A 25,505-nucleotide genomic window follows, 5' to 3' on the forward strand; every position below is an offset into this window, starting at 1 on the left:
TGACAGGTGGGAAGCGGATGGAAGATTTGGAAACAAATCAAATTTCCAGTCGCCAGGAAATGTATCCCCAGCCACAGGTAGTCTGCGGAAGAGAGTCGGCTGCCTCCCAACTGGCACCTCAAGGGGCAGGCGGGGTGCCTCTCACAGCTGCCTCACAAAGCTGGCAGCTGTGCTGCTGTGCCATGTGGAAGGAGCCAGTTCCTGGGAGCACCCACGCCAAGCTGGTGTCAGCTGCAGGAACCCACATATGTGGCACTTGGATATTTTTGCCCTGTGAGGCCTGGCATTCATGGCTTCATGGGAAAGGCGTTCTGGCAGGATTGGGGTCTCAACATGCCCATGCCTGGGTCTCCAACCCCAAGTCAGTCCCACACGGTGCCCTGTCTACCACATGTCCCTGTGGGGCTGCTTTGTTTACTCACACCTCAGGAGAGGCCGGCCATGTGCTGTACGTACTGGAGTAAATGTAGTGTCAGGCCCACTGTGGGTTCCTGGAACATGCCCAGAACCTTCTCCAAGCCCAGGCAATGGGGTTGTGTAGAGGAAGTATAGATAATGTGGACAGAGGGGATGTGTAGATGAAGTGTAGACATGGACAGAGAGGCTGTGTGAGTGAGATCTTTACATGGGCAGTAGGCCTTGTGGGCTAGGCATGGATAGAGAGAGAGGAGCCAAAAATGGAAATAGTCAGAGCGTGGTCCGTGCTTCCAACCGCCTGGCTTTAAATCCTGGCTTCTGACTAGCCAGTTCAGTCAGTTTGCTGAAGCAGCTCATAGAACTCAAGGAAATGTCTACTGGTTTATTTAAAAGGAAGTAAATCCGGATAAGAAGGCCAGCTAGACAAGAGAGATAGATAGGGAAAGGGTTGGCAGTGTCCCCGGTGCAGAACTTCGGACCCTACAGTTTGGGTATGCCAACCTCCAGGGTGTTCAGTTGCCCACAGGCTCCCCTCTCCTCCTGGGCTTTTATACAGACATCATAGTCTGGGCATGACAGAACCATGGGCATGTGGAGGTGTGGCTGGGCAAAGGGAGAGCTAACCCCTGTGCCCGGCTGGGGATACTCAGCAAGGCTTGTCTATCTAGATGCTTCTTGGGGACTTTAGCTTCTGTGACCTGCTTGAAGAAGAGAAATTCTAATCTCTAATTTCTATGACTTGTTAAAGAGGTGGCTATGAGTCAGGGACCACAAACAAACCCAAAATATAGACATCTTATCTGAGTTCCCATTGCTCAGGACACTGACAAGTGTGTTAGGAATCCCATACCAAACCCAACACCAAAATCCTCAGCTTCATGACGGTGTGAACGAGTTTGAATTTGGTAGAAACTGTAGATTTTAGATACTGATCTCTCCCTAGACCAGCCACTTGAAGCATGATGTTCCCTCAAGATGCTGCAAAGCAGCGACGGGCCACGGCCAGGAGAGAGAATGCACGGCACCGATGTGTCCTACCGCTAAGCCACTGTATTTTTAGGTTGTGTGCATGAAGTCTTTTCTGCTAAGACTTTTTTTGGAGACAGGGTTTATGTAGCCCATGAGTGGACCCCAAACTCATGATCCTCCTGTTTCAGCCTCTCAAGTGTTAGGATACAAGTGTGCACCATCAAGCTCAACATGTGGTGCGTGGGGGTGTGTGTGTCATTATCCACACCAGAGGAGGGAATTAGGTATCCTTTATTGTTCTCCACTCATCCCCTTGAGACAGGGTCTCTCACTGAAGTCCACAGAGTTTTCAGCTTAGATGACAACTAGTTTACTGGGGTTACAGGCACACATAACCATGTCCAGTTTTTTTTTTTTTTACAAGGGTGCTGGGGATCCAAACTCAGAACCCCATGGTTGTGCAGCAAACACTCACATCCTCTGAGCTATCTCCCCAGCCCCCACCCCATCACGCCCGTCTAAAATGCTTTATGGACTTCCAAGGGGTTCACTAAGATGTAATTCCACCCTAAGTCAAGGAACCTATCAGTAGCTCTGAGCAGGGGCTGGGGACTTGGATTAAGGTGTCCATTACTTATTGCACAGTAGGAACCAGGTCATGGGTGGCAGCTGCCTTTTGAGTCCTATGATTTCTTCTCTCCTCACCCTTTGGGCTCATCTGTCATGACCTCCTTGAGTCTGCTTCCCAGCTGGAGCAACCATCGGCTTCAGGATGACCCTGGAGCACCAGTGTCCTCAGGCTGATACCATCATGAACTACATGGTCATCCAAAGTTCTGATCTCCAACCCATTGCCTCTGCCTATTTCCTCCTCCACTTCCTCAGCAAACCCCACGTATCTGCCTCATGGGCTCAGGGTTACCTCACCATGATGAGTCAGAGCCTTAAGGCCCTGGCTATAGCCATAGTGACTCTAAGCTCTCCAGCAGACCTGATGCCCTCCAATTAGTTACTAGTCTCTTTAATTCTAGAACTTTCCTCTGACCCCCACACCCCCACAGTCTCCCATCCTGTGTACCATCCAGGCACCCTCAAATAAGCACCTTGGCTTCCCTGACACACTGACCTTGTCCTGCCATCCCTTTTGCTAAACATGCTCCTCCTAGCTCCCCATGTCTCTATACTGCTGGCCTTTGGGGAACCAATCCGTCACTTTTCACATACAGCCTTTCTTGAAGCCTGATTCTTGAACCAAACTGTCTGAGTCCTTACTGCTCTGTGATATAGATTTATAAAGGTGATTTGTAACAGAATGGTGCCTGTCTAGTGTTTGCTCTTCTGGTACTGTGTCCTACGTGGGATTCTTTATCCAGGAAGTTCATCTGCCAACACACACAGCCCTCACTGATGGAAGTCTTGCATTACTCCTCTATTGCTGTGTTCACACTGCCTCAGAATGTCACTGCTTACAGGGTTAGGGATATGACTCAGGTGGTAAAGCTCTTAGCCAGCATGCTGGGTTCAGTCCCCAGCACCCCATAAACTGGGTATGGTAGCACATGAAAGTAATCCCAGAGCTTGAACAACAGAGACAGAAGGAGCAGGAGTCCAAGGTCATCCTTATCTTCAGCTACATAATGAGTTTGAGGGCGGCCTGGAACACATGACACCATGTCTTCATATATATGAGACCAAAACTTCATGGGTGAAAATAACAAAGTTATCCTACACAGTTAGAAGCATCAGGAATCCAGGATAACATAGAAGGGCACTGCTTAAGCCTCCCACAACGTTGTAGGTGGCCTTCAGAGTCCACAGGTGCTGTGGGATTTGCTGGCCAGCAGGCTCTTCATGGAGTGGTGTGCAGAAGCCTCTGGTTTTTGCCAGGCAGACCTTCCACAGGCTGTCCCCGAGTCTTCATGTCATGGACGCTGGATTCCCGAGGCACATATCGATCAATCAAGGGAACAAGAAGGCTATGGTCCCTTCCAGACCTCCCTGGAAGCGCACATAACCACTGGCAGTGTCTAGCTATAGATTCAGGTCAGCCCCGTTCCACGTAGGCTGGACCAGCCTGGACACAGAAAGCCAGCGACAGGTCAGAGTCTGTCATGGCCTCTTCTCTTAGTCACCAGGTGCAGGTGTCCCCGGTGCTCCTAGGGCCGGGCCTTACCAGGCCACCAGTGCAGTCTCCCCCAGAACAGGCGACAGCGGCTCCCAGAGCCGCCTGCAGAAGGTAATGTGTTCACAGCTTGCGGAAGTTCCCCTCATGAGCAAACCCCTGCCAGCCAGATCCATGTTGTGCTTCAATCAAGTGAGAAGGTGTGACCCAGGCGCCCCCAGCAGCTTGTGCTCATTAAGCTGGAGGTGCAAAGGACTAAGGGGGAGGGGCTGAGTCCCCTTCCAAGACGCTCCAGCTATGAGATTTCCTTTTCTGGGAAGGGCAGGTATATGTATGTGGGGGGACAGCAGGTGTCTGGAGTATGGAGGCATGTGATATGGGGACTGTCTGAGGTCTGGTGTCTGAGGTGTGAGGGGTGCTGTAGAATTACAGAGTCATCTTGACCACCTGAACCCAAGGTGAAAAAAGAGGCTGCATCTTGAGTTGAGCTGAAATTGTCACATGGCTCAGCCACCTCCTCGGAGGGCGGGGAGGGGGGCAGGTGGGAACTGGCTTCCTGCCCAAGGCTGCAGGTGCTGCTGTCTGGCTAACTCCCATTTATCTCACAGCTGTGGGTAGGTACCGGCCCTGAACCACTGTGGGGAGCCGGTGACGGAGATGACACTTTTCAGCAGCAGTAAGTGTTCTGGTTCCTTGTGATCACAGCCTCCCGGGGGGGGGGCAATTGCTACATTCCCCACTCCTTCATTTGCTAAGTTGAAGTGGCCATTTAATCCACTGTCCCAGGCCCTCGGTGACCTTGTCTCTGCTGGCTCTTTTGAATTTCTCTCATGAGTTCTCTTGTTCTGTCTCTTCTGCTTTCCCTCCCAGAAACCTCAAATCCTCCCCCAGCAGGCCCACCCAGTCTCTTCACCTTCTGTGACCACCTCAGCCTTTTGTCCAGATAGTTCCTTGTTTCCAATCCTCCAGTGGTGGATTATGCTTGGCCACTGGTGTTCCTAGGCATCAGGTCTTAGGGAAGCTCTCTGTTGGAGAATCTTGCTCTTGGTCTTGTGAGACCTTGTACCTCAGCCCTGATGACAGAGACAGGGGTTGCTTTGGAGTAGTCCTCACGTGGCCATCCCTGCTCTCCGCATTTGCTTTCTGACGGTGTTAGCCTACGTCTCTCATGTAAGTGGCTATCTGGCTAACCCCGAATGGCTGTTCATTCCTGACAGCTTGTGCTGTGGTCACTGAAATGTTAATCAGAAGCTTGGGCGATGGGTGGACCTGGACTGTCAGGCTTCCCCTGCAGAGTGACCACTGAGACTCACTACCACCACCATCCTTACCAGTGCTGCCATCCTGCTCATACAACAGGTCTCTTGTTGTTTTTGTTGAAGTGTGTGTGTGTGGGGGGGGGGTGAGTGGGTGTGGGTGTGTATGGGTGTATCTACAGAAGCAGGATCTCCCTGGAGCTAGAGTGACAGGCAGTTGTGAACTGCCTGGTATAAGTGCTTGGAATCAAACCCAGATCTTCTGGGAGAGGGATAGATGCTCTTGACTGCTGAGCCATCTCTCCATCCCGTCTGTCACTCCTGTTTCATTTTTGAGACAATCTTGTGTAACCCAACCTCACATTTCTAATCCTTTTGCTTCCACATCCCAAGTGCTGGGATTATAGGCATGCACCACCAATCCTGGCTCATACAGGGCTGGGAATCAAACCCAGGGTTTATGCTAACGACTGGGTCATTCCAAACCCAAATCCAGATCCTTGACAGTCCCCAAGATCCAGGGGTTACAGAAGCTGAATCACATCTCAAGGTCATGTCTAGATTTCTGCTTTGGAAGTAGACATTTAAGCATAGAAGTCCTGGGGCCTGGGGTGTAAATTCCAATATAATTTCAGAAGCCGCCTGAATTGTGTATATGGCTATTGTAAAGACACTGTGTGCTCTCCTCAGAAGTCCACATCCATACTGGGGTGTATACCATCCTTGCCCTAAATCAGTTCTCCCACCAATCAGTCTGTCTGAATGTCTATGCTTAAAACTATGCTAAAACCATGGCTTAACAACTCCAACTCTGCTTCACAGTGACATTCTGAAGGTCAAGAATCCCCATTTGACTGACATGGAGGTCTGTGAAGCTTCTCCGGCTGCTGCAGGTGGTGGAGCTGTCTCTGGCTTTTCTGCCACTGACAAAAGGACTCAGTTCTAACATTCAGTGTTTTCCTTTACTGTACAGAAAGTGTAAGATTCTACCCTAAAGCTGGCTGTGGTGGCACAGATCTGTAATCCCAATATTCAAGAGGCTGAGGCAGGGGGATTGTAATGAGTTTGATGCCAGCCTATGCTATAGAGCGAGACCTTGTCTCAAAATAAAGAACAATAAAAGCCCCTGCCACAGTTCCTGTGAGGAGGAATTCTCACACAATGTGTCACAAATTCAAAAATCACCTTTAATATGCAGGCTCCCAGCTGCAAGCCAGGGAGCCCCTCTTCAGGGACCAAGGGATCCACTTACATTCTATTTGGAGAAGATGTTGTCCACAGCTGTATAGTCCCTCCTGCTGCGGCAATGATGGTGCCTATTAAAATGAACATTGAGGGTTGAGAATATAGCTCAGAGTTGTTGGAGTGCATGTGTGAAGACCTGGGTTTGATCCTCACCACTCCATAAGCCAGATGTGGTGAGACAAGCCTGTCATTAATCAGCACTCAAGGGGGCAGAGGCAGGTCATCCTTGGCTACATAATGAGTTCAAAGCCAGCTTGGGCTACATGAGACCCTGTCTTAAAAAAATAAAAGTTAAAGCTGACACAATGCAAGCAACCCACAGCACTTAATCTATCAGGACAATGGATCCAGAGGTCTGGTGACGACTGTCAGGCACCTGAAGGCCACCCTCTGGCAGTCCTGCACAGGACCAGTCTTAGTATGTGAATAAGCCGGAACGCTCGAGCCCGGAACTCATTACCCAGGCTATGCACACAGGGACAGATTAGGGAGACGGACACATTTCGCCTGCGGACATTTTTAGGTGTAGGACTCATTCCGGCCTGATCCACCCTCCTGGCTTCTCAGGCCCGTGCCCCACCCCCCAGTGACTCCCATCTGACCCCAGGTGAGCGTGTTGCAGAGAACAAGAAAGGGGGTGTCGAGGTGAGCTGGAGCTGATCAGGGGATAGTGGGAGCTGTTGGGCAGCTGTCTGTCATTGCGCGCGAGAAACTTCTGCTGTATGTTAAACTCATGCCCTTCTCCCAGAGCTGAAGTCTTAGCGGAGCTTCTCCCTTTGATTTGTTTACGCGGAGCACCACGTGGGATGCAAGTTCCCAGAGGCCTGGCTCCGAAAGGCAAATGGGTCCCGAAAGCAGACTATGGCGGCGTGGGCAGGACAAGTGTGCCTTCAAGGAAGGCTGCTGGACTTGGAAGCGGGACGGGGAATTTCTCTAAAAGAGAAGTTGTTTTGATTTTCATCCCGGGAGGGAACTTGTTTGTGGCCGACCACTAAGACTTGTGGGAGGCTCCAGATGTTGCTGCAGGAGCACAGGTGAGCCTGTGCTGTCCCTCAAGGGAGTAACTGTAAACGTGAATGTTCTAAGTGTTCTCCCCAAGGCCAACGTGATTATTGTGAAACAGGTCTCCCTGCTGTTCTTGGACTTGAGATGGATGTAAACATACCTTTCCATGGCGTCATTTTGAAATTTTAGGGGCCCGGCAGTGGTGGCGCACGCCTTTAATCCTAGCACTCGGGAGGCAGAGGCAGGCGGATCTCTGTGAGTTCGAGGCCAGCCTGGTCTACAGAGCGACATCCAGGACAGGCTCCAAAGCTGCACAGAGAAACCCTGTCTCGAAAAACCAAAGACAAACAAACAAAATTTAGGGGCAGGGTCTCATGTATCCAAGCTGGCCTTGAACTTACTATTTAGTCATGAGTAACCTTGAATTTCTGAACCTCCTGCCTCCACTTTGCCCATTTTAGGTGGTAATGGCAAATGAGGGCTTCCTGCATTTGAGGCAGAAGCACTTAGCAATACACCCCCAGCTCCCAGATGTCTTTTTTTTTTTTTGGTTTCTCAAGACAGGGTTTCTCTGTGTAGCTTTGCGCCTTTCCTGGAACTCACTTGGTAGACCAGGCTGGCCTCGAACTCACAGAGATCCGCCTGCCTCTGCCTCCTGAGTGCTGGGATTAAAGGCGTGCGCCACCACCGCCCGGTCCAGATGTCTTTTTTAAATGATAGTTTATTATGTAGAATGGATATAGGTTTTAACATCTTTTTTCCTTTTGGGTTTTTGTTTGTTTGTTTGTTTTGTTTTGTTTTAACTTGTGAATGCTACTTTAAAATTGTAGTTTTGACAGTTCCTAAGCCACAGGTATGACATGGCCATGCACAGCCAGATGCTCTCAATAGACAGACTTTTGTTTTGCTCTGAAGAGCTGGCTCTGATGGGATGAGCTGGGAGTATGTATCAGTGCTTGGACCAGGCTTATGCCTGAAGACCAAAGCAGCTTTGGAGGCCTGGGCCGGTCCCATTTCCACATATGGGAGAGTAAGGCAGTGCCTCAGAGGGGACACGGTAGAACTTATAACAATTGAAGGTGGTCCAGCAATGCCTCCCAGCATGTGTACAGCTGTCCATACAGGGTTCGGTTTGCCCTTACCCTCTGCCATCCTCCCCGACTGACCACCCCAGGGTCGGGGTATCCTCCTCATGGTTGTCACTGTTCTTCTTGCAGTGGGCATCTTCTTACAGCATTGGGGCCCCATGGGAACTGTAAGTCTGTTCCACAAGGAGCTTGCTTTGACACCTCAGTGTCTGTGCATGGTAGGAATGCCACCAACCTTGAGGGCTGAGGACTCTGCCCCAGAGGGCAGTGGTGTTTCCTTCAGCGGTGCTGTAAGGGTCCATGCAGACGTCTGCAGCTGCATAACCAATGCCTGCTCTGAATCTTGGGGCCATGCTGCCATGTTGCTTTTCCTGGTTAGCCGTGTTGACTCAGCCCTACCACCTCACATGATATGGTGGTGTCAAAAGCGGGGTACACAGAGATTAGTGGTAGCCAGCAGCCTGTTAGACATGCATATTTGAATGTCTGTGCGCGATCTCCTTAGGCTTTTTCTGAGGACCGTTGGTTAGTTTCAGTTTAACTAATTACCACTTGTGTGAGCATCCTATGTGCACATCTTTTTGCACAAAGGTCATAGTGTTAACATGGGGGGAAAGGGTTTCAAGTATTGGTGCTACTGCTGAGAGGCCTTCTCTCTCATGACTCAAGTTCTTGGTCTCCCCAGGTCTAGAGGCCTAGATCAAGACTGCTCTCCCATGGCCTTGTATGTTGTTCCCGTGTGCCATAGTCTCTCGGGGCAGCTCTTCATCAGGAACCCGGCCTTCGGGGTTCCTTTGTACAGCTCCCGGGATGCTGATGAGCTCCCACACCTGGGTGAAGGGCAGGTGCTACTTCCCCAGCGCTCGGCTCTCCAGGTGCTTCAGGAGAGTCGTGCCATTTTGGAGGCTGTGGTGTAGAATTGTGGGGGAGGCTCCTGGTGTCTCGAACACAGCAGTTCTTCTGTTTGAGTTCCTCTGTTTTCTGTTCCCTTGTGCAGAGACAATAGCCGAATACCAAATGTTTTATCCTTCCCATTCATCCAGAGCATTCTGAGACATCTCACACTCTAACCCACAGGAATCTGGCCACAAGTCTTTAATTCTGAAATTCCACACAGTAGGTCTTCTCTTTGAGTTTCTCTTGGTTTTGGCATCTCCGACTGTAAAACAAATAGAGGAGAATTTGTTGGAGTGAGACTTAAAGCTTCCTAATTTACTTTATGCTCCCTGACTTCTGGAAGCCCACACGGTTGTCAAGTTCTTGGTTTCTCTCGCCTAGCCTTGTAGAAGTGGAAATCCGGGGTTTGAACAGGCCAGGAGCTCTGAGCCCTTGTGGAGGAGCCCTGAGAGCAGCTGTGGACCCTCGCTGCCTCGTCTAGACCGCAGGTGTTCTCCAGGGGCCAGTGTGCTTGAGAACTGACATGTGCAGAGCCAGTGTGCACAGGGCCTCCAAGCAGCCATGAGCTAGACTCCTGCACAGAGGAGTGAGGCCGAGTTTCCCTGCTCTCTTGACCAGAGTGCCTGCCTAGAGGAGAAGCTATCTAACCCCGGAAAGGAGCCAGGGAAACAAAGTCATACCCAAAGATCTCGAGCACAGAACAAAAGTTAGTTCTAGGAGTATTTATTGATGGAGAATTTGTTTTATTAGATAATTATTTAATTGTTAAGAGAACAAAGCTGTCCTAGTGTGGTGACAACATACCTTTAATCCCAGCACACTGGAGGCAGAGGCAGAGGCAGGCAGATCTGAGTTTGAGGCCAGCCTGGCCTACCGAGAGAGTTCCAGGACAGCTAGAGCTACATAGTGAAACTCTTTGTCTTTAAAAAAAAAAAAAAAAATGGGCGAGGTGGTGGTGGCACACGCCTTTAATCCCAGTACTCGGGAGGCAGAGCCAGGTGGATCTCTGTGAGCGCGAGGCCAGCCTGGACTACAGAGTGAGTTCCAGGACAGGCACCAGAACTACACAGAGAAACCCTGTCTCAAAACAAACAAACAAACAAAACAACAAAGCTACTTTTAGTACCAGTAGCAGATAATGATGTGTTGGTTTGCCCCGGCAAGTTAATGAACGAAAGAAGCTGTCAGAGTATGTGTCAGAGAGAGCATGCTAATGGAGACAGACCTCACAGAGGGAATGCTACATGAGGTCATTCTGTGAGATGTGGAGGGAACAGAAGGGAGGTGGGGCAAGGTATGGTCATTCTTGCCTTTGTCCTTCTCCTGGGCCTTCTAGGATAGTCCGGGCCTCTAGCTTTCACCCCAGAGAGCGCCAGCTGTTATGTCTGTGGGGGAATGTTAGACACATGGCCTGGGACGGTGGCAGAGGTCTCCTTAGCAGGTGTCTTTATTGACCTCTAGCACTGAGTAATGTCTAACATTCCAGCGCCTAGTGCCTCTGTAAGAACAGGTCGCTACACCGTCAGCTCACCGTAAACTCGGTGCTGAGTCACTTCCTCCAGCTGTTACTCCTGCCAAAGCAGGTGTGGCCTGTTGTCTCCTAACTGTGATTGGGAAGGCTGTTCTGATGAAAGCCGCAGTGATTTCTGGGTAGATGTAGCAGAAGCCAGAGGGCCTCAGTGGAGAGTGATGTGTTCTAACTGCTGGGGGCCAAATGGACTGGGGATGGGGGCTGTCTTCTCTCTGCCAGGCCCCTAGGCAGGGACGACATGTGACATGAGGGTTATAGAACCAAAGGAAGGGATCTTGCTAGCTAGCACTGGGAAGCAGATCTGGAATATTGGGTGGCCTCTGGACCTGTTAGATGCCATATGCAGAGCCAGTGTGGAAGTAAGATGGCCCCTCTGTGTTGTCCTGGAATGGACTTCAGGGTCCCCAGAGGTGATAGCCCATGGAGCACCCCGACAGAACCAAGCAGTGACATCTCCCCCTCCCTGAGCACTCTTCTCCGCTTATTTCAGTTGTAATTTAGTAGTGGTTTTTGAGAAGACAGACTGAAGAGTTCTCTTTCAACCTAAAGGGGAGAAAAGAAACAAACTGATACTCCCTGGCCTGTGACCTTGCCTTCCTAAAGCCCTGCTGGGTTGCAGTTCCTGAATGGCTACCCTTTGGGGTCTGCTGGCGAGAAGCGGCAAGGGTGTGCACCAGGCGTTTTCTTTTGGGCCACCAACCCGCTCTCAAATCATGACATGGAGACTTCATGTTAGTTAAGCGTGCTCGGCCTTAGCTCTTATTTTAATCTGTTTTTCTTTATCTACGTTTTGTGTTGGGGCTTTTTTTTTTTACCTTTCTTTCTGAATGTCCTGCTTTCCTGCTTCTCACGTCTGGCTAGCTGGCGGCTGCCTGGCTTCTGGCCCCAGGCCTGTCCCTCGATTCCTCCCTCATTCTCTTCTCTCCAGCCTAGATTTCCCCTCCTACTTAGTCTCTCTGCCCACCAGCCCCACCTCTCCCTCTCTGCCTAGCTATCGGCCATTCACCTTTTTATTAGACCAATCAGATGCCTTAGGCAGACAAAATGAAACAGCAACACAATTTTACATAATTAAACAAAGGCAGCAGAAACAAATGTAACACACCTTTACACAGTTGAAGTAACATTCTCAGCAGAAACAAATGTAACACACCTTTACACAGTTAAAGTAACATCAGCAGAAACAAGTGTAACACACCTTTACACAGTTAAATATTCCACAACACGGGTGCCTTTTGAGTCCCTGTGATACCTGCTTCTACTGACTAGTGATTTTCCAGGCTCAAAATTCCCAAATCTCCTATTCAGGATTTACCTTAAGTATATTTTATTTGGTTTTCCTAACTTAAAATTGTTTGGAAATTTTGAATGTTTTTGAAATCTTTAAAGAAACTAAATAAGAAGCTAGACACTTTTTAAAGATGTTGTATGATTAGGAGTGTTAGCCTCTCTGTTTAGGGGGTGCTACGTTAAGAGTTTCTGCAGCCTTTGGGGTGTTTGGAGGGTATATTTTAAACCTTGCTGTGGGCAAGGTTTGGGTGACCCCTGCAAACGCTCACACATTGCACTCTCCTCCCCAGCCCAGTGGTTTGTTGGTGTGATGCCACCCCTCTTGACGCTGCCCTTCAGGCGTCTCGTCTGGTCCCTGGCCTCCAGTCAGCTGGCTCCCAGAAGACACAGAGGACATAGCCTCCTGCATACAGCTCCAGAGGCCCGCCCAGATGGGAATGCCCCCGTGTTCATCCGCGCCCTGGCCTTTGGGGACAGGATTGCCCTTATTGACAAACATGGCCGTCACACCTACAGGGAGCTTTATGACCGCAGCCTTTGCCTGGCCCAGGAGATCTGCAGGCTTCGGGGTTGTAAGGTTGGGGACCTCCAGGAGGAGAGGATTTCCTTCCTGTGCTCCAATGATGTCTCCTATGTTGTAGCCCAGTGGGCCTCCTGGATGAGTGGTGGTATCGCCGTCCCACTCTACTGGAAGCACCCTGAGGCCCAGCTGGAGTATTTCATCCAGGACTCCCGGAGCTCTGTGCTCGTGGTTGGCCAGGAGCACCTGGAGCGGCTAAGTCCAGTGGCCCAGAGGCTGGGAGTCCCGCTTCTGCCCCTCACCCCTGCCATCTGCCATGGAGCAGCCGAGCAGCCGGTCCAAGAGAGGGATTGGCGTGACCGGGGTGCTATGATCTTCTACACCAGTGGGACCACAGGGAAGCCCAAGGGTGCCCTGAGCACCCACCGTAACATAGCAGCTGTGGTGAGTGCTGGGTGTGCTCCAGAGGCCTCTGCTTCCTCCTCTCTCTGTCCCAGCCACCACAGAGTAGGGTCCAGACATGCTTTGCCGAATGACCACCAAGACTGTAGAGTCGCATAGTCAGGCTGTGTGATTAGATTGGGATTTGTAAGAGCCGACATAGGAGCTGCTCCTGCCTTGTGAATTACCTTGTATTCAGTCACTTCCGGAACCACCTCAGCAAAACCCATCAGTCCCTCCTTGTCTGACACCGCTCACTTTCTGAGAAGTTTGTGTATGTACAGTGAAGTCTTCTGTGCAGTAGAAGCAATAAAGGAACATGAAAGTCAACACATGAGGAAGGCAGCAAGTGATCCCGGGCTCTGGTGGGGCCAGCATCCTCACGTGGATGGTCCAGGGAACACGAAGGAGCCTTGTCCACATGGCTTCTCAGTGAGAGCTGAGGATATGCCTGGACATCTGCCTTGTGACTCCTGTTACAGCTGAGTGGGTGACCAGGGTACAGGGACCACAGGTAGGCAGCTATGCTAGGCTGGTGCAGGTTCAAACCTGAACTCTGCTGCAATCTGTCCTTTGCAGGGGACCCTGCTGTAGGCAGCAGTACCAAAATCCCACCTTTGCCTTCCACAGTGTCTGCAGAGCCTGTTCCTGGGCTTTCTAGGGTCTCTGCAGTCTCGTTAGGTGTCTGTGTTCCCTTCCCCCGAGACGTGGGAGAACCCAGTTACTTCCCTTCTGCAGGAGCCACAGAAAGGAAGGAGCGAAGAACCCTCTTTATTCCCCCTTCTCCCTCAGGATCCCCAGGACCACGTGTCTACCTGTGCCATGCCCACACCCTCTCATCCCTGGTCTTAGGCAGTGCTATTTCCCCACAGGTGACTGGGCTGGTCCATACATGGGCATGGACAAAACATGACACGATCCTTCATGTCCTCCCTCTGCACCACGTCCACGGCGTGGTCAACAAGCTGCTCTGTCCGCTCTGGGTAGGAGCCACCTGTGTGATGCTGCCGGAGTTCAGTGCTCAGCAGGTGAGTCGTGACCCCGGGTTTTTAGCAGCCCAGTGAATTTCTGTGTGCCCCGCGACCAGTGACTACAGGTTGGAGGGTTAAAACAGCATACATTTATTCTCCCAGCTGCCTGGTAGAGCCAAAACCAAGGTATTGGAGGAAGTTCCATCAGAAGGTTCATGGAGCTCTCTGCATCTTTCTTCTTATGGCTTCTGGAGGCACCTGCTCCTGGGCCTGAGGCTGCATCTCCCCACTCAGTGCACCCAACTCTAGTAGTCACCTCTCCTTCGTGTCCCCAAATCACTGTGTGTCTAATCAGCATCATTTCCCTGCGTCTAGACCCACAGCTCGATGCCCTCTACAAGCTCAGGGAACAGGACATGAGAAGCAGGCTGTCCTCTGTCACATCTTCTCTGGTTCCACTGCAGAGGAACTCCTGCTGGAGGACCCACAGGAGTCACTGTGCTCCCCCCCCCTTTCCAGCAGACAGGCATCAGGGACATGGTGTTGGCCCTGTGGAGGGGAAATGACAGTGAGGCCATCATCACTGAGAGTGGCAGTCTCCAGAGTAGCAGTTCAAGGACACTGCGTTAGAACAGGCTGGGCTCACACTGTTAGTGACTTCCACTCTGGGAACTGGAAGAAGGAGCAAGACTTCACCTTTGTTCTGGCTCTCGGGACCTTGGCCTATCAGTGTAAGACACCAGAACCTCTGGTCAGTCTCTGCAAGGTGAAGATGGTTGGGAATTGGAGGATTGTGTGAGGAATTGACTTTTTGACAATCTGGAATTTTTAATTCATGAGCCAGACTCTGCCCTTGCCTGAGATGATAACATGATACTATTCAGTCCTGTCTTGCATGCCTCATACTGATTATATTGAAATAAAAACCCAACTGGTGAGAAATTTAAATGTTTTTATATGAAATGTGATTAGAAATTTATTAAGGGGTAAAATGGCAAAGTTCAGGTGAAGCTTTTTGGGTAAGACAACAGACCAGCCTCCTACCTGTGTTGAGCACTGTCCAGATTCCCAAGGCTGCCCCACGGTGTGGCTGCAGTTGAGCTAAGGTTGCTTCTGACTGCAGTTGCTTCTGGAATGTTCCTCCTCATAGGCCAGACACAATGTCCCATGGAATGTTTCAGTGTTACAGGAGTCCCTCTGAACTGGAGCGCACTGATGGCCACATTCATCTCACCCAGGAAACAGCTTCCATCAGTAGGAGAGACCTGAGATGGAGACAGGCTGTGCTGTCTTCTAGCTGCTGAATGCTGCTTCCCGTTTCCCTCTAGGTTTGGGAAAAGTTCTTGAGTTCAGAAGCTCCACGGATTAATGTATTTATGGCAGTGCCCACGATCTACAGCAAACTGCTAGATTACTATGACAAGCATTTTACACAGCCCCGTGTCCAGGATTTCGTGCGTGCAGTTTGTGAAGAAAAGATCAGGTGGGTGGAAAGAGCTCATATCACACACACACACACACACACACACACACACACACACACACACACACACACACACCGGCCCCATGAAGCTTGGTGGTCAGCAGGCATAACTCATTCTTAGGGTCTGCCCAGTTCTCTCCCTTTAAATGGTGGCTCTGTGCATACGTGTGTGTTCTGTCCTCTGCCTGGATTCATTCATTCTCTCTCTCTCTCTCTCTCTCTCTCTCTCTCTCTCTCTCTCTCTCTCTCTCCCTCTCCCTCTCCCTCTCCCTCTCCCTCTCCCTCTCCCTCTCTCTCTCTCTCTCATCTGCACCCCATGTCTGTCTACCCCTGGTACCTCTGTCTCTCACGTCTGTCTGCTTCTCTGCCTGTGGAAGGCTGAGGACTGAACCAACCTCTTCCCTGGTCCTCTCTGACTTGGCTCTGAGACCTCCCCTCACTCTGCCCCTGCTGCTGACTGTCCTGCCTCCTCCCCCCGCTTCAGGACAGGCACTTCTCACAGCCGTGAGCTGAGGCCTGTGGGCTGTTCAGTGGCGTGAAGTTGCTCTTCTCTGTCCTGTGAGCCACGGATATCATTTCTTTCCCAGCTTTATGTCGAAATATGATTTGCTCACTAGAAGTGATCATAGTGTGGCTTACTTGATCATCACACACAGACCAGATCCCCTTCTCTTCTGCCAGAGGGACAAGGATGTGGCACATGGGAAGGGGACTGAGGCTGGCTGACGCACTTGCAGGGACAACTCTGATTTAAAACTCCAAGCTGAGTTAGGACAGGGCCTGACCCTGATGTGTCCACCACCAGCTCCAGCTCAGGCTGTTGACCAGGAAGTGATCATATCTTACTTTGGAAATGAAAGAATCCTCACATGGCATCAGTTTTTAACAGATGCTCACTGATGCTATATTCCCTGCCAACCTTCTGAATCCTCACTCTACTCACCCTTAAGGAAAGTATTAAATCCTGAATTGAAAGAAAGAAAGAAAGAAAGAAAGAAAGAAAGAAAGAAAGAAAGAAAGAAAGAAAGAAAGAAAGAAAAAGAGAGAGAGAGAGAGAGAGAGAGAGAGAGAGAGAGAGAAAGAAAGAAAGAAAGAAAGAAAGAAAGAAAGAAAGAAAGAGAAAACTCCAAGCATGACTTATGTGGGAACCCAGCAGCCACTGTTCCTGCCACACATCTGGGCTCAGGGAGCAGTGCCTTGTATCCCTAGGAGACTTCTGGATTATCTGAGACAAATGTGTTAGCATTGCATTTTGCTCTGCTCTTATGCTCCCTTTCCAAATGCTTTGAGGAAATCAGAGCCCTGCTTCAGATGGTGCTGCTGATGGCTGCCTCTCTGGGCCCCTACCCAGGCATGTCAGCTGAAGCACTCGGGGGCACCCAGTGCTCAAGAACCAGAGCTGGGGAAGGATCAGTAGATCCCACCAGACCCAAAGAACCACAGGCACAGTTGCCGTTTCTGAAATACAGAATCCTCAGTAGACGAATGAGACGTCGGGGCTCTTGTTGGCCATACACCTCTGGAGGAGGATGGGGCTGGTTCCTGCTGGTTCCTGCTTCAGTTTAGATGACACACAAAGGACCTTCCTTTCTGCAAGTGCCGGCCATGGGATTGTAGCAGAAAGCAGCTTAGGAACTTGAGCACCACCCACTGTCTCTGCCATTGTAGCCTCCAGTTGCGGGTCCCCCCCCCCCCCCCCCCCTGTGTCTTCCAGCTTCAGCAGCTCTGCTCACACAGCACCTACCTCCTGCAGTGTTGTGGCCTTTCCTCCATGAGGCACGCAACCATCGCCACCATCCTGTCGTGATCACTTGTTTAGGTTGGTGAGCAGCATCGTAATTATTTGTGGTATCACCAAAGATGCTGCTTTAGCTAACATCCCTTTGAAAGGCCTGCTTGAATTTACAGAAACACACTGAAAAGAAACTTCTTTAAAAACTCAGCTCTATCATGACTGTTGAGTACAGAGATGGGAGAGGACCATCCCACGCACCCGGTCTGCGCACTCACAAGGAAGTGTGCGTGCTTGTGAGCTGCCCCCATCAGAGCTAAGTACGCCCCTTGTGGTCCTGCTGCCCAGGCTGATGGTGTCAGGTTCGGCTGCCCTGCCCGTCCCCCTGCTGGAGAAGTGGAAGAATGTCACGGGCCACACGCTACTGGAGCGCTATGGCATGACGGAGATTGGCATGGCCCTGTCCAACCCCCTGACGGAGGCTCGCCTGCCAGGTACCGGCTGCCCCACAGCTGTCCCCTTCCATTCCCAGTGCCCTACGTGTGACCCCCGGTCCACCTGCACTCTGATGAGAGGGACACAGAGGACACTGTCCTCTGCAGCAGACTACAGGGCCAGAAGCACCTCCTCGAGGTGACAGCCACCCTCTCCCCTTGTCCCCTTTCTACCACAGAGCAGAGGCCACAGTTGCATGGATCCTCACTGCATTTTGAAGTGATTGATGATGCCACACATGGTCACCCTGATTTTTAAAGTCTTAGAACCCCGAAGTCAGAGCAGGAAGGATGCTGCTTAGCTGTCGCACTGTGGTGGTGACTCACTCTAGAGGGGAGGCCTAGGCCCCTCCACACCTGGAGCCGAGAACGCCCTAGAGCAGCCGCTCCGTCGCCATGCCTCCTGACCCTCTGCGAGGAACCCCGCCATGGGGGATCCTGCCTATAACAGGGACAGTGCAATCACCTCACGAGGAAGCTGAACCCAGGGTGCACAGTGTGTGTGTGTGTGTGTGTGTGTGTGTGTGTGTGTGTGTGTGTGTGTGTATGTGTGTGTGTGTGGTTCACTAAGTTGCCACTTGGAAAACTTGTCCTGTCACAGACTCCCATTAGCTACAGTGCTTAAAATAAAGACCCTGAAACTATAAAGTGAATTCTCAGGAGAAAGGTGTGCTTGGACATTGGCCTCATTCCTGGGTGTGGTGACCTGTCTGCTCTCCATTCTGTTCCTGCTGTTCACGTGTTGGCCCCAAGGCACGTGAGCTCGGGCCCCCAGGCCAGCGGCAGAGTGATGCTTCAACACAGGGCATTGTCCAGGAGTGGGGGGGCTTCTGGACACATCCCTACCAGCCAGATTCTGTCTCACCCTTGCAGGAGGAAGTGTAATTTAAAAAAAAAAATGGGGCAGCCCAGTTTACAGGGAACCCCACCCGCTTCCACCTCCGCCCTTTCTGGGACGCACCAGTGGCCTGCGTTAGTCAGTTCCTGCACATATCCAGCTGGGCGGCCCACTCTCCTCGACCAGGCAGGAGCAGCAAAGAGTCCACCGTGGCAGTTCCAGGCCATATGAGCAGCAGCGAGTGTCTCTGGTTGTGCAGCAGCAGCTACCATAGTATAGTGTCAGTGAGGTTTGGGCCGGCCTTTGGCCGGCTGCTCACATGCACCGTTTGCCACCCTTCCCACATCTTTCCTTGCAGTCACCGAGCACGTGATCCACTCCCGACAATGATCCCAGTGTCCCATATACACGAGGAAGCATGTCCCAAACCCAAGCGTGCAACTATCCAATTCCTACCTCCCTTCCCGTTTTTTACAGGTTCTGTGGGGACCCCACTGCCAGGAGTGGAAGTACGCATCGTCTCAGAAAACCCGCAGAAGGGTTCTCCCTACATCATCCATGCAGAGGGAAACGAGAAGGAGACAAAGGTGAGGTCATCTTTTAGCGGGTTCTTCCCCGCCGTACTGGGGGCAGCCTTGGACAGTAGAGATGCTGAAGGCTGTGACTGGGGTTATAGGCTAATGTGTCTGGGCCTCACCCATGAGGGTCTGCCAGTACCCTCCCAGGAGGGAGCTCAGCCTGGATGTGCCTTGCTCCTAATTGCTGGTTCCAGCTCCTCCCCATAGCTCTGTCCCTGGGGGACATCCAGAGGGGTCATGTGGTTTTACTAAGGAGAGGCTTGGGATAGCACAGCAGTAATTCTCACAGACTGGGCCTGTGGGAATGTTGAGCTGTCAGGTGCTGGAGCCACCTGGAGCCCTGTGTGCTTAGGTAATGTAATGCTTCAACTCCAGGAAGGTGGTTCTCAACTTTATACATGACTCTTAACTTAGCAAGCATGGACAAGAGGAGGATGCTCTCTTCTCTCATTGAGGATTTTAAGAGCTAAGAACTGGGGGACTCCAGAGATGGCTCAGTGGTTAAGAGCACTGACTGTTCTTCTAGAGGACCTGGGTTCAATTCCCAGCACCCACATGGCAGCTCACAACTGTCTGTGACTCTAGTTCCAGGGGAGCTAATATCCTCACATAGACAGACATACATGCAAGCAGAACACTAATGCACATAAAATAAAGACAAATAAATCTTTTTTAAAGAGAAAAGAAGACGAGCTAAGAACTGATCGAAAGGAACCTCAGCCAAAGAGAAGTTTAAGATTCGTAGGAAATGGAATTTTGACCTGAAAGGAAATGATTATCTCAGAGACTGGCTGGGTGTTAGGTGCTGTCACCCTGGGAAAGGCGAATGGGCAAGGAGTCTTGTGTCCTCCCTTGCGTCCCTTCCTTCACCCTGCTGCCGTCTTGCTGGCAGGTGCTCCAGCACTCCCTGGAGTCCACCCCTGCAGAGGCAGCTGTTAAGGTCTTTGTGGGCCTGCCCTTACTAACCTTAGCCTCCACCAAGGGAAAAATGCTTGCTGGAGTTCCTGAGAGCAGGCAAGTGGGACCTGGTGGCTCTGAGCTTGTCTGAAAAGCCAGTGATGTCATGAAATGTCCTATTGTCCCAGGAACACTTCTCACCCTTTCCCTGGTGGGGGGTGGGGGTCAGCGGTCTCTTGCCTGCCCTGGAGCTGTCTCAGTGCCTTTCTCTAGACTCTTCCTTCTGTGGTCAGCCTTCTCTGAAGGATCACCTTCATCCCCTGACCTGACCGGATGTCTTATCTCCCCTGACCACAGGCCTCCTCAAGCTGGCCCAAGAGTCCCCCTTAACTGGCCCTGCCTCTGCCGCCCTACATGTTGAAATGTCTGTAATCACCAAACTTTACCTGGCTCTTGAGCCTCTGCCCTGCCCACCCCACCCTCAGCTCAGGTAACAATGCACATTCAGGCCACCTGCCTCTGCCCGGCTTGACCAGTCCCAGGCCTCTGTGCATTGATGGATTCTGCCAAGGAGGGTAGATGGAAGGCTAACAGCTACGTCACAGCGACTCATCTCTCTCAGGCGTCCTTAAACAGTGGGCCTCAGGAACACCTGCTCTTTAGAAAATGGCAGAATCATTGTGAGGACAGGGTGGGTCGGGGCAGGAAGGACAGCTGTGTGAGGGTGAGATGTAGCTGCCTAGCACCTACACAGCAAGCTGCTGCTCACCTGAACCACCGTGGCTCGCATTTCTTCAGCTGATGCTGTCTGCAGAGAGCTCTTTCCTGAGACACACTTAAAACTGAAAGGATCGGCAGCCAGCCTGGGACAGCTATACCCAGGGCTTCAGGGATGGGGGTGGCTCGGATAGACTCTGAGAGGTAAGAGGGGTGCGTGCCAGTGTAGGGTTATCATGGGGCTAAGATTTATAGCAGCTGCTCTGGAGCCCCAGAGCAAGCGTGGGCCCTCATTCCCTAGAGATCACCAGCCGGGCCCCCTGGATTGAGAGTCCGAGATGCCCTGAGACTCCACCAGATGGCAGGCAGAGTGGATGCTGCCAGGGCCAAGACGAGCCTGCTCTCCTCCAGCAGTCATGCGAAGGGCACGGGCCCGCTCTGGCACTCAGTGTCTCACCCCAGCTGGACAGAGGCCCGCATCACCCAGCTGCACTCCAGTGCCTGGAGCTGCCCTCGTGCAAGGGCACTGAGAACCCGCTCAGGCACCTTTGGCAACTGAACCCTGTTGTGATGTCGTGTCTGGTCAGGTTTGCTTTTGGCTGTCACGAAAAGATGGTTCTCAAGACTTGAGAACCAAGTCTGGCAGATGGCCGTCAGGCCCTTGTGCCTGAAGCAAGAGGCAAAGCCACACACCTGTGGTATCTGTCAGTGAATGGAAAGCGCCCACAAAGAGAAGTGTCAGGTGGGGGCAGGAGGATGCCCATGTTGAGATCTCACCTCCACACCTAGGCCTGGATTGTATGGGCTCTTGCCACGGCCACAGCCCCCCATGGGGCGTCTGCTTGGCCCCAATATTGTCAATTCTGAGTCCGTTATCACCTTGCTGATGGCTAACTGCCTTCGACATCCTAGTCCATCGTCGGGGAAACTGGGTTCCTAGCTAGAGATGGTAACAATGATGAGAGAGAGAGAGAGAGAGAGAGAGAGAGAGAGAGAGAGAGAGAGAGAGACTCTGTCCATGCATGTGTGTGTACATGTGTATGTAATGTACAATACACAGATACTCTCAGCATTTTGAGCTGAGTTCATAGACACTTTGTTTGCTCATACTTATAAGTCCTAAGCCATTTATCTGTGAGGCTTCCAGAACCTGACTTTAAATGTTGGGATTTTTCTCCCCCTAATAAAAGCCCCACTTGTAGTCAGTGATTTGTGCCCACTGTGCCCACTGTCCATGTGTGTGGCATGGGGGACATGCATCTGGGGCTGCTGCTGCTGGTAGCCCGCGAATGTCAGCCTAGCAGGTGGAACTTCCTGTGGGCACTGCCCACTGCCTTCTAGAAGGTACTTTCTACCTTTGTTCAGGGCTGCAGCAGGCATCTGCCCGCATAGACCTCTGTGCTCGACCTCAGGGTATGTGGCCTCGGCCAGGTGCTGCCTTTACAGGGGACTGATGTCCCGGCCCCTCTGGCCCGGGATGGCTTCTGCTCTGACTGTGCATTCCATCTCACGGAACCAGCTGTGGCTGCTGTGATGAGAGACGATGCCCTGTTGGTGTGACCCCTCATGTTGCTGTGCCGCCTCCCGAGCAGTCGGAAGATGGGATGCTGTTCCTTTGAGTATGTGCCAACGTGTGGCATTTTGACAAAGTCAGATTCTCTGACTTAAAAGTTTATGACTTTGGACTTGGGTGACTCAGTGGTCGAGTGCTTGATAGGCACAGGCCCTCAGTTCCACGAGTAGTCACATAAACAGCTAAAGCCTAGGACTTACCTTGTGCTCACCTCGAAGTCTCTTCATACCCCTGCCGTGGTTAGGAAAGATCAGATCCGTGGTGAGGGGAAAAAACAAACAAACCCCCTTACCTTGTCCTAGTCTATCTCGGAGACAGAGGACAGACCTGTTTTCTGTGGTCAGTGATGCCGTGTTGTTACTTTGAAGGGGCCATCCCTGTCAGCCTGCTGAAGGAGCTACATCAGCTGGCATCCTCTGGGCACTGGAGCCTGGCAGGAGCACTAGGGTGGTCACTCATGACTCCTTGCTGTGGATTCCCTGGCCTTTCTAAACTCAAGGATCCTTGAGGATACAGGCCCCTAAACCAGCAGCTGCCTTAGGTCTCCGATCCTCAAGAGCATGTCCAGATATCAGCCTGACACCGTTATAATCTCAGGAGGACTCTGGGAGGAGGGGAGGGCGGGAGTGGCGTGTTCCCGATCTAGGCGGCGGTGTCAAAGCCTAACAGCTCAGGCTGTGAGTTGAGGCTTTCTTCTCTAGATAGTGGCCCTGTGCACAGTCCCATTTGAAGTGAGAGGAATGGGCCTCTGGATCCTTCAGAAGGGAGCCAGTAGAAGAGGAACACTCACTACATGGCAGGGGCTCCCAAGCCTGGTTCTCATGCCGGAGACTGCTGCCTCCTCACCTCTCCTGGAGCCTAGTTAGCCCCATAGCCCACCGCCCTCGGCCCCATGCATCATAGCCAGTGTCCCACGTATCTGCCTCCCGGCAGCCCGGCTTCCTGAGTCCCGCAACTTGGGCAGGCAGTGAGGCTCTGGAGGAACACTGCCCGTCCTTCCCCCCTGTGGACAGGGCTCCCTCTAAAGTTATTCAACCTTCACAGGTCCCTCCGAGTGGAGGCTCGCGGGGCTCCCCGAGCCTGACCCCCGACTGTTGAAGAGGTGAATGCTCCTCCGTGCGCTGAGCCTGCTTTGTTGGCCCTGATGCATATTTCATGTGCCTTGGCTCTCCAGCTGGCTCCTGCTGCAAGCCCTGTGAGTGCATCAGGCTTTGTCTCTTTATTTATTTATTTTTTATTTTCTCAAATTGCTCGCTTACATGAGAGCCAAACACCAACCAGCGACAATAGGGGTCTATCAACAGATAAATGGCTGCACAGCTGTGGATAATGCCACCCTGTAAGCAGGGCCTTTACACAGAGCTGCTTCTCTTGCTGAGGATGCAGCAGTGATAAGGGTGGGCTGGGGGCAGCAAACTTGCTTCTCTAAAAAAATTAATTAGCTCATCACTTCTCCACACGCAGGCCATCACTCTGGTCAGCAGACTGCTCTGTTGTGCCTTCTCGCTGTGGCCCTCCCCACTTCCCTTCCTACCTCCTCATCTCTGCCCTCTGTCCCGATGTGCCAACTGCTGCACCTGCCTCACGTGGAGGGGTCAAACATGGGCGTCCTTTACCTAACAGCTCTTGCTTCAGATGGGGATGACCACTGCCAGGCTGTGTGTCCTGTGAGATGTATGTACTTAGCCTCTCTACACAGGGCTATTTAGGAGACAGCTGATCCCCAGTGAGGAATCTTCAAACCAAAAAGCAGGTCACTTGCAACCAGCTTGGATGGCAGGCAGCTTAGCTTCTCAGTGCCGCCCCACCCCCATGTTTATGAGTGTTTTGTCTGCATGTCTGTCTACACCAAGTGCGTGCCTGGTACCTGTGGAGGCCAGAAGAGGACTTTGGATTCCCTGGAACTGGAGTTACAGACAACTGAGGACTCAACTGGCTTGCTGAGAATCCAGCCCAGGTCCTCTGGAAGAGTTGCTAGTGTTCTTAACTGCTGAGCCGTTTCTGCAGCCCCAATCATTTCTTCTGAGTGTGGGGCCTGCCTCCCCACATGCCCTTGGAAGGAGTGCTTGGAAATGGGAGGCCCTCAGGGAGCACCCTGCCCTGACTGTTCTCCTGTCGCCTCAGCCCTCTCCTCTGCCGGCACTGTCCTGAGAGCCTCCAGCCCTGCTGATTCCCTGGGAACCGATTTCTCTCCCAGGATCTCGGGGTCTCCCTGCTGTCGCCCCCAGGAAAACAAATTATGTAGTTTAGTACTGCCTGGGCCTTGATTTTAAAGAACTTCGCTGAGGTGTGATTTGTGTACGGTTCACCCTGTGAATGTCCTACCCAGTGGTCCTTAGTGTTTTCACAGGGTTATAAACCTCTCCCTACTCACTCTCCTCCCGGGCCCCAAGCTATCACTTACCTACTCTTTTCTCTATAGATTTCCTATTGTTTAAATAATGTCAGTGGATACAGAAAACACATTTGTTGACATTCAACATCGCTTGATGACAAATTCTGAGCAAATTAGATAGAAAAAGGACGTGCCTCAACCAAAAGTCCACATCCGAAAAACTGCAGCCAGCGTCCCCTGAATGGGCAGAAGCTAAAGGCCTTTCCTTTACAGTCTAAATCAAGTATAATTGGTTTTTGTTACTCATCAGCACAATTCTAGAAGATTTGGCTCAAGTATCAGATACAAAAATAAAAGCTACCACACCTGGAAAGGGGAAAATAAAATTATCCTGTTTACAGGTGATAGGAAATTATATATACACAACCCCAAAACACTATCAGATCTAAACAAAGTCAAAAGTTGCAGGATGTACAATCAGCATTTCCATACACTAATAGCTATCTAGAAAAAAAAAGTCAAGAAAATAATCCCAGTATAATACCATTTAAACAATTATAAACTAGCGCCACTGAGATGGTTCAGCAGAAGCAGACACTTGCTGCTGAGCCAGATGACCTGAACTTGATCCCCAGGAGTCATGGTGGAAGGAGAGAATTGACCCCTACAAGGTATACTTTGGCTTCCCCATGTGTACCCATTCACCCAATTAAATAAACTACTTGGAAATAAACTTAACGAGGGAGGTAAAGGATCTCTACACCGGAAACTGTAAAACATTGATAAGTTGAGAAAAGCAGGACTGGAGAAAATGCTCAGCTCTTAAGAACATGGCTGCTCTCGCAGAGGACCTGGGTTTGGTTCCCAGCACCCACATGGGAGCTCACAACCGTCTGTAACTCCAGTTCCAGGGGATCCAACACCCTCTTTTGGCCTCTGAGGACACTCCAAACTTGTGGTGCACCTAAGTGCATGTAGACAAACCCTCATATATATACAGATAAATGTTTAAGCCCATACTTAGATAGATACTGTTTCTAGCTTTTTTAAAAGTTCCAAAAAGACGTTTTAAGAAGAAGACTGTGTCATCAGTAAATGTTGGGGAA

General features: G+C 51.3%; 1 protein-coding gene across 4 annotated transcripts in view; it reads left to right on the plus strand.

The window, feature by feature from the left end:
- Positions 1 to 6,524: 6,524 nt before the first annotated feature.
- Acsf3 (acyl-CoA synthetase family member 3) overlaps positions 6,525 to 25,505 on the plus strand; it is a 39,572-nt gene continuing 20,591 nt past the window's right edge. Inside the window, exons 1-6 of one of the 4 annotated variants that reach the window (XM_028880868.2) lie at positions 6,525 to 6,616; positions 12,111 to 12,784; positions 13,654 to 13,809; positions 15,081 to 15,235; positions 17,316 to 17,461; positions 18,777 to 18,886. In XM_028880868.2, coding sequence (XP_028736701.1) covers positions 12,131 to 12,784; positions 13,654 to 13,809; positions 15,081 to 15,235; positions 17,316 to 17,461; positions 18,777 to 18,886 — 1,221 coding nt within the window. In that variant the 5' untranslated portion in view covers positions 6,525 to 6,616; positions 12,111 to 12,130. Of the gene's footprint in view, positions 6,655 to 12,110; positions 12,785 to 13,653; positions 13,810 to 15,080; positions 15,236 to 17,315; positions 17,462 to 18,776; positions 18,887 to 25,505 lie in introns of all 4 variants that reach the window. The other 3 variants (XM_028880867.2, XM_028880869.2, XM_028880870.2) reach the window with 3 other exon arrangements.

This window comes from Peromyscus leucopus, chromosome 5 (assembly GCF_004664715.2).
Source record: "Peromyscus leucopus breed LL Stock chromosome 5, UCI_PerLeu_2.1, whole genome shotgun sequence".
NCBI classification, from domain to species: Eukaryota; Metazoa; Chordata; class Mammalia; order Rodentia; family Cricetidae; genus Peromyscus; species Peromyscus leucopus.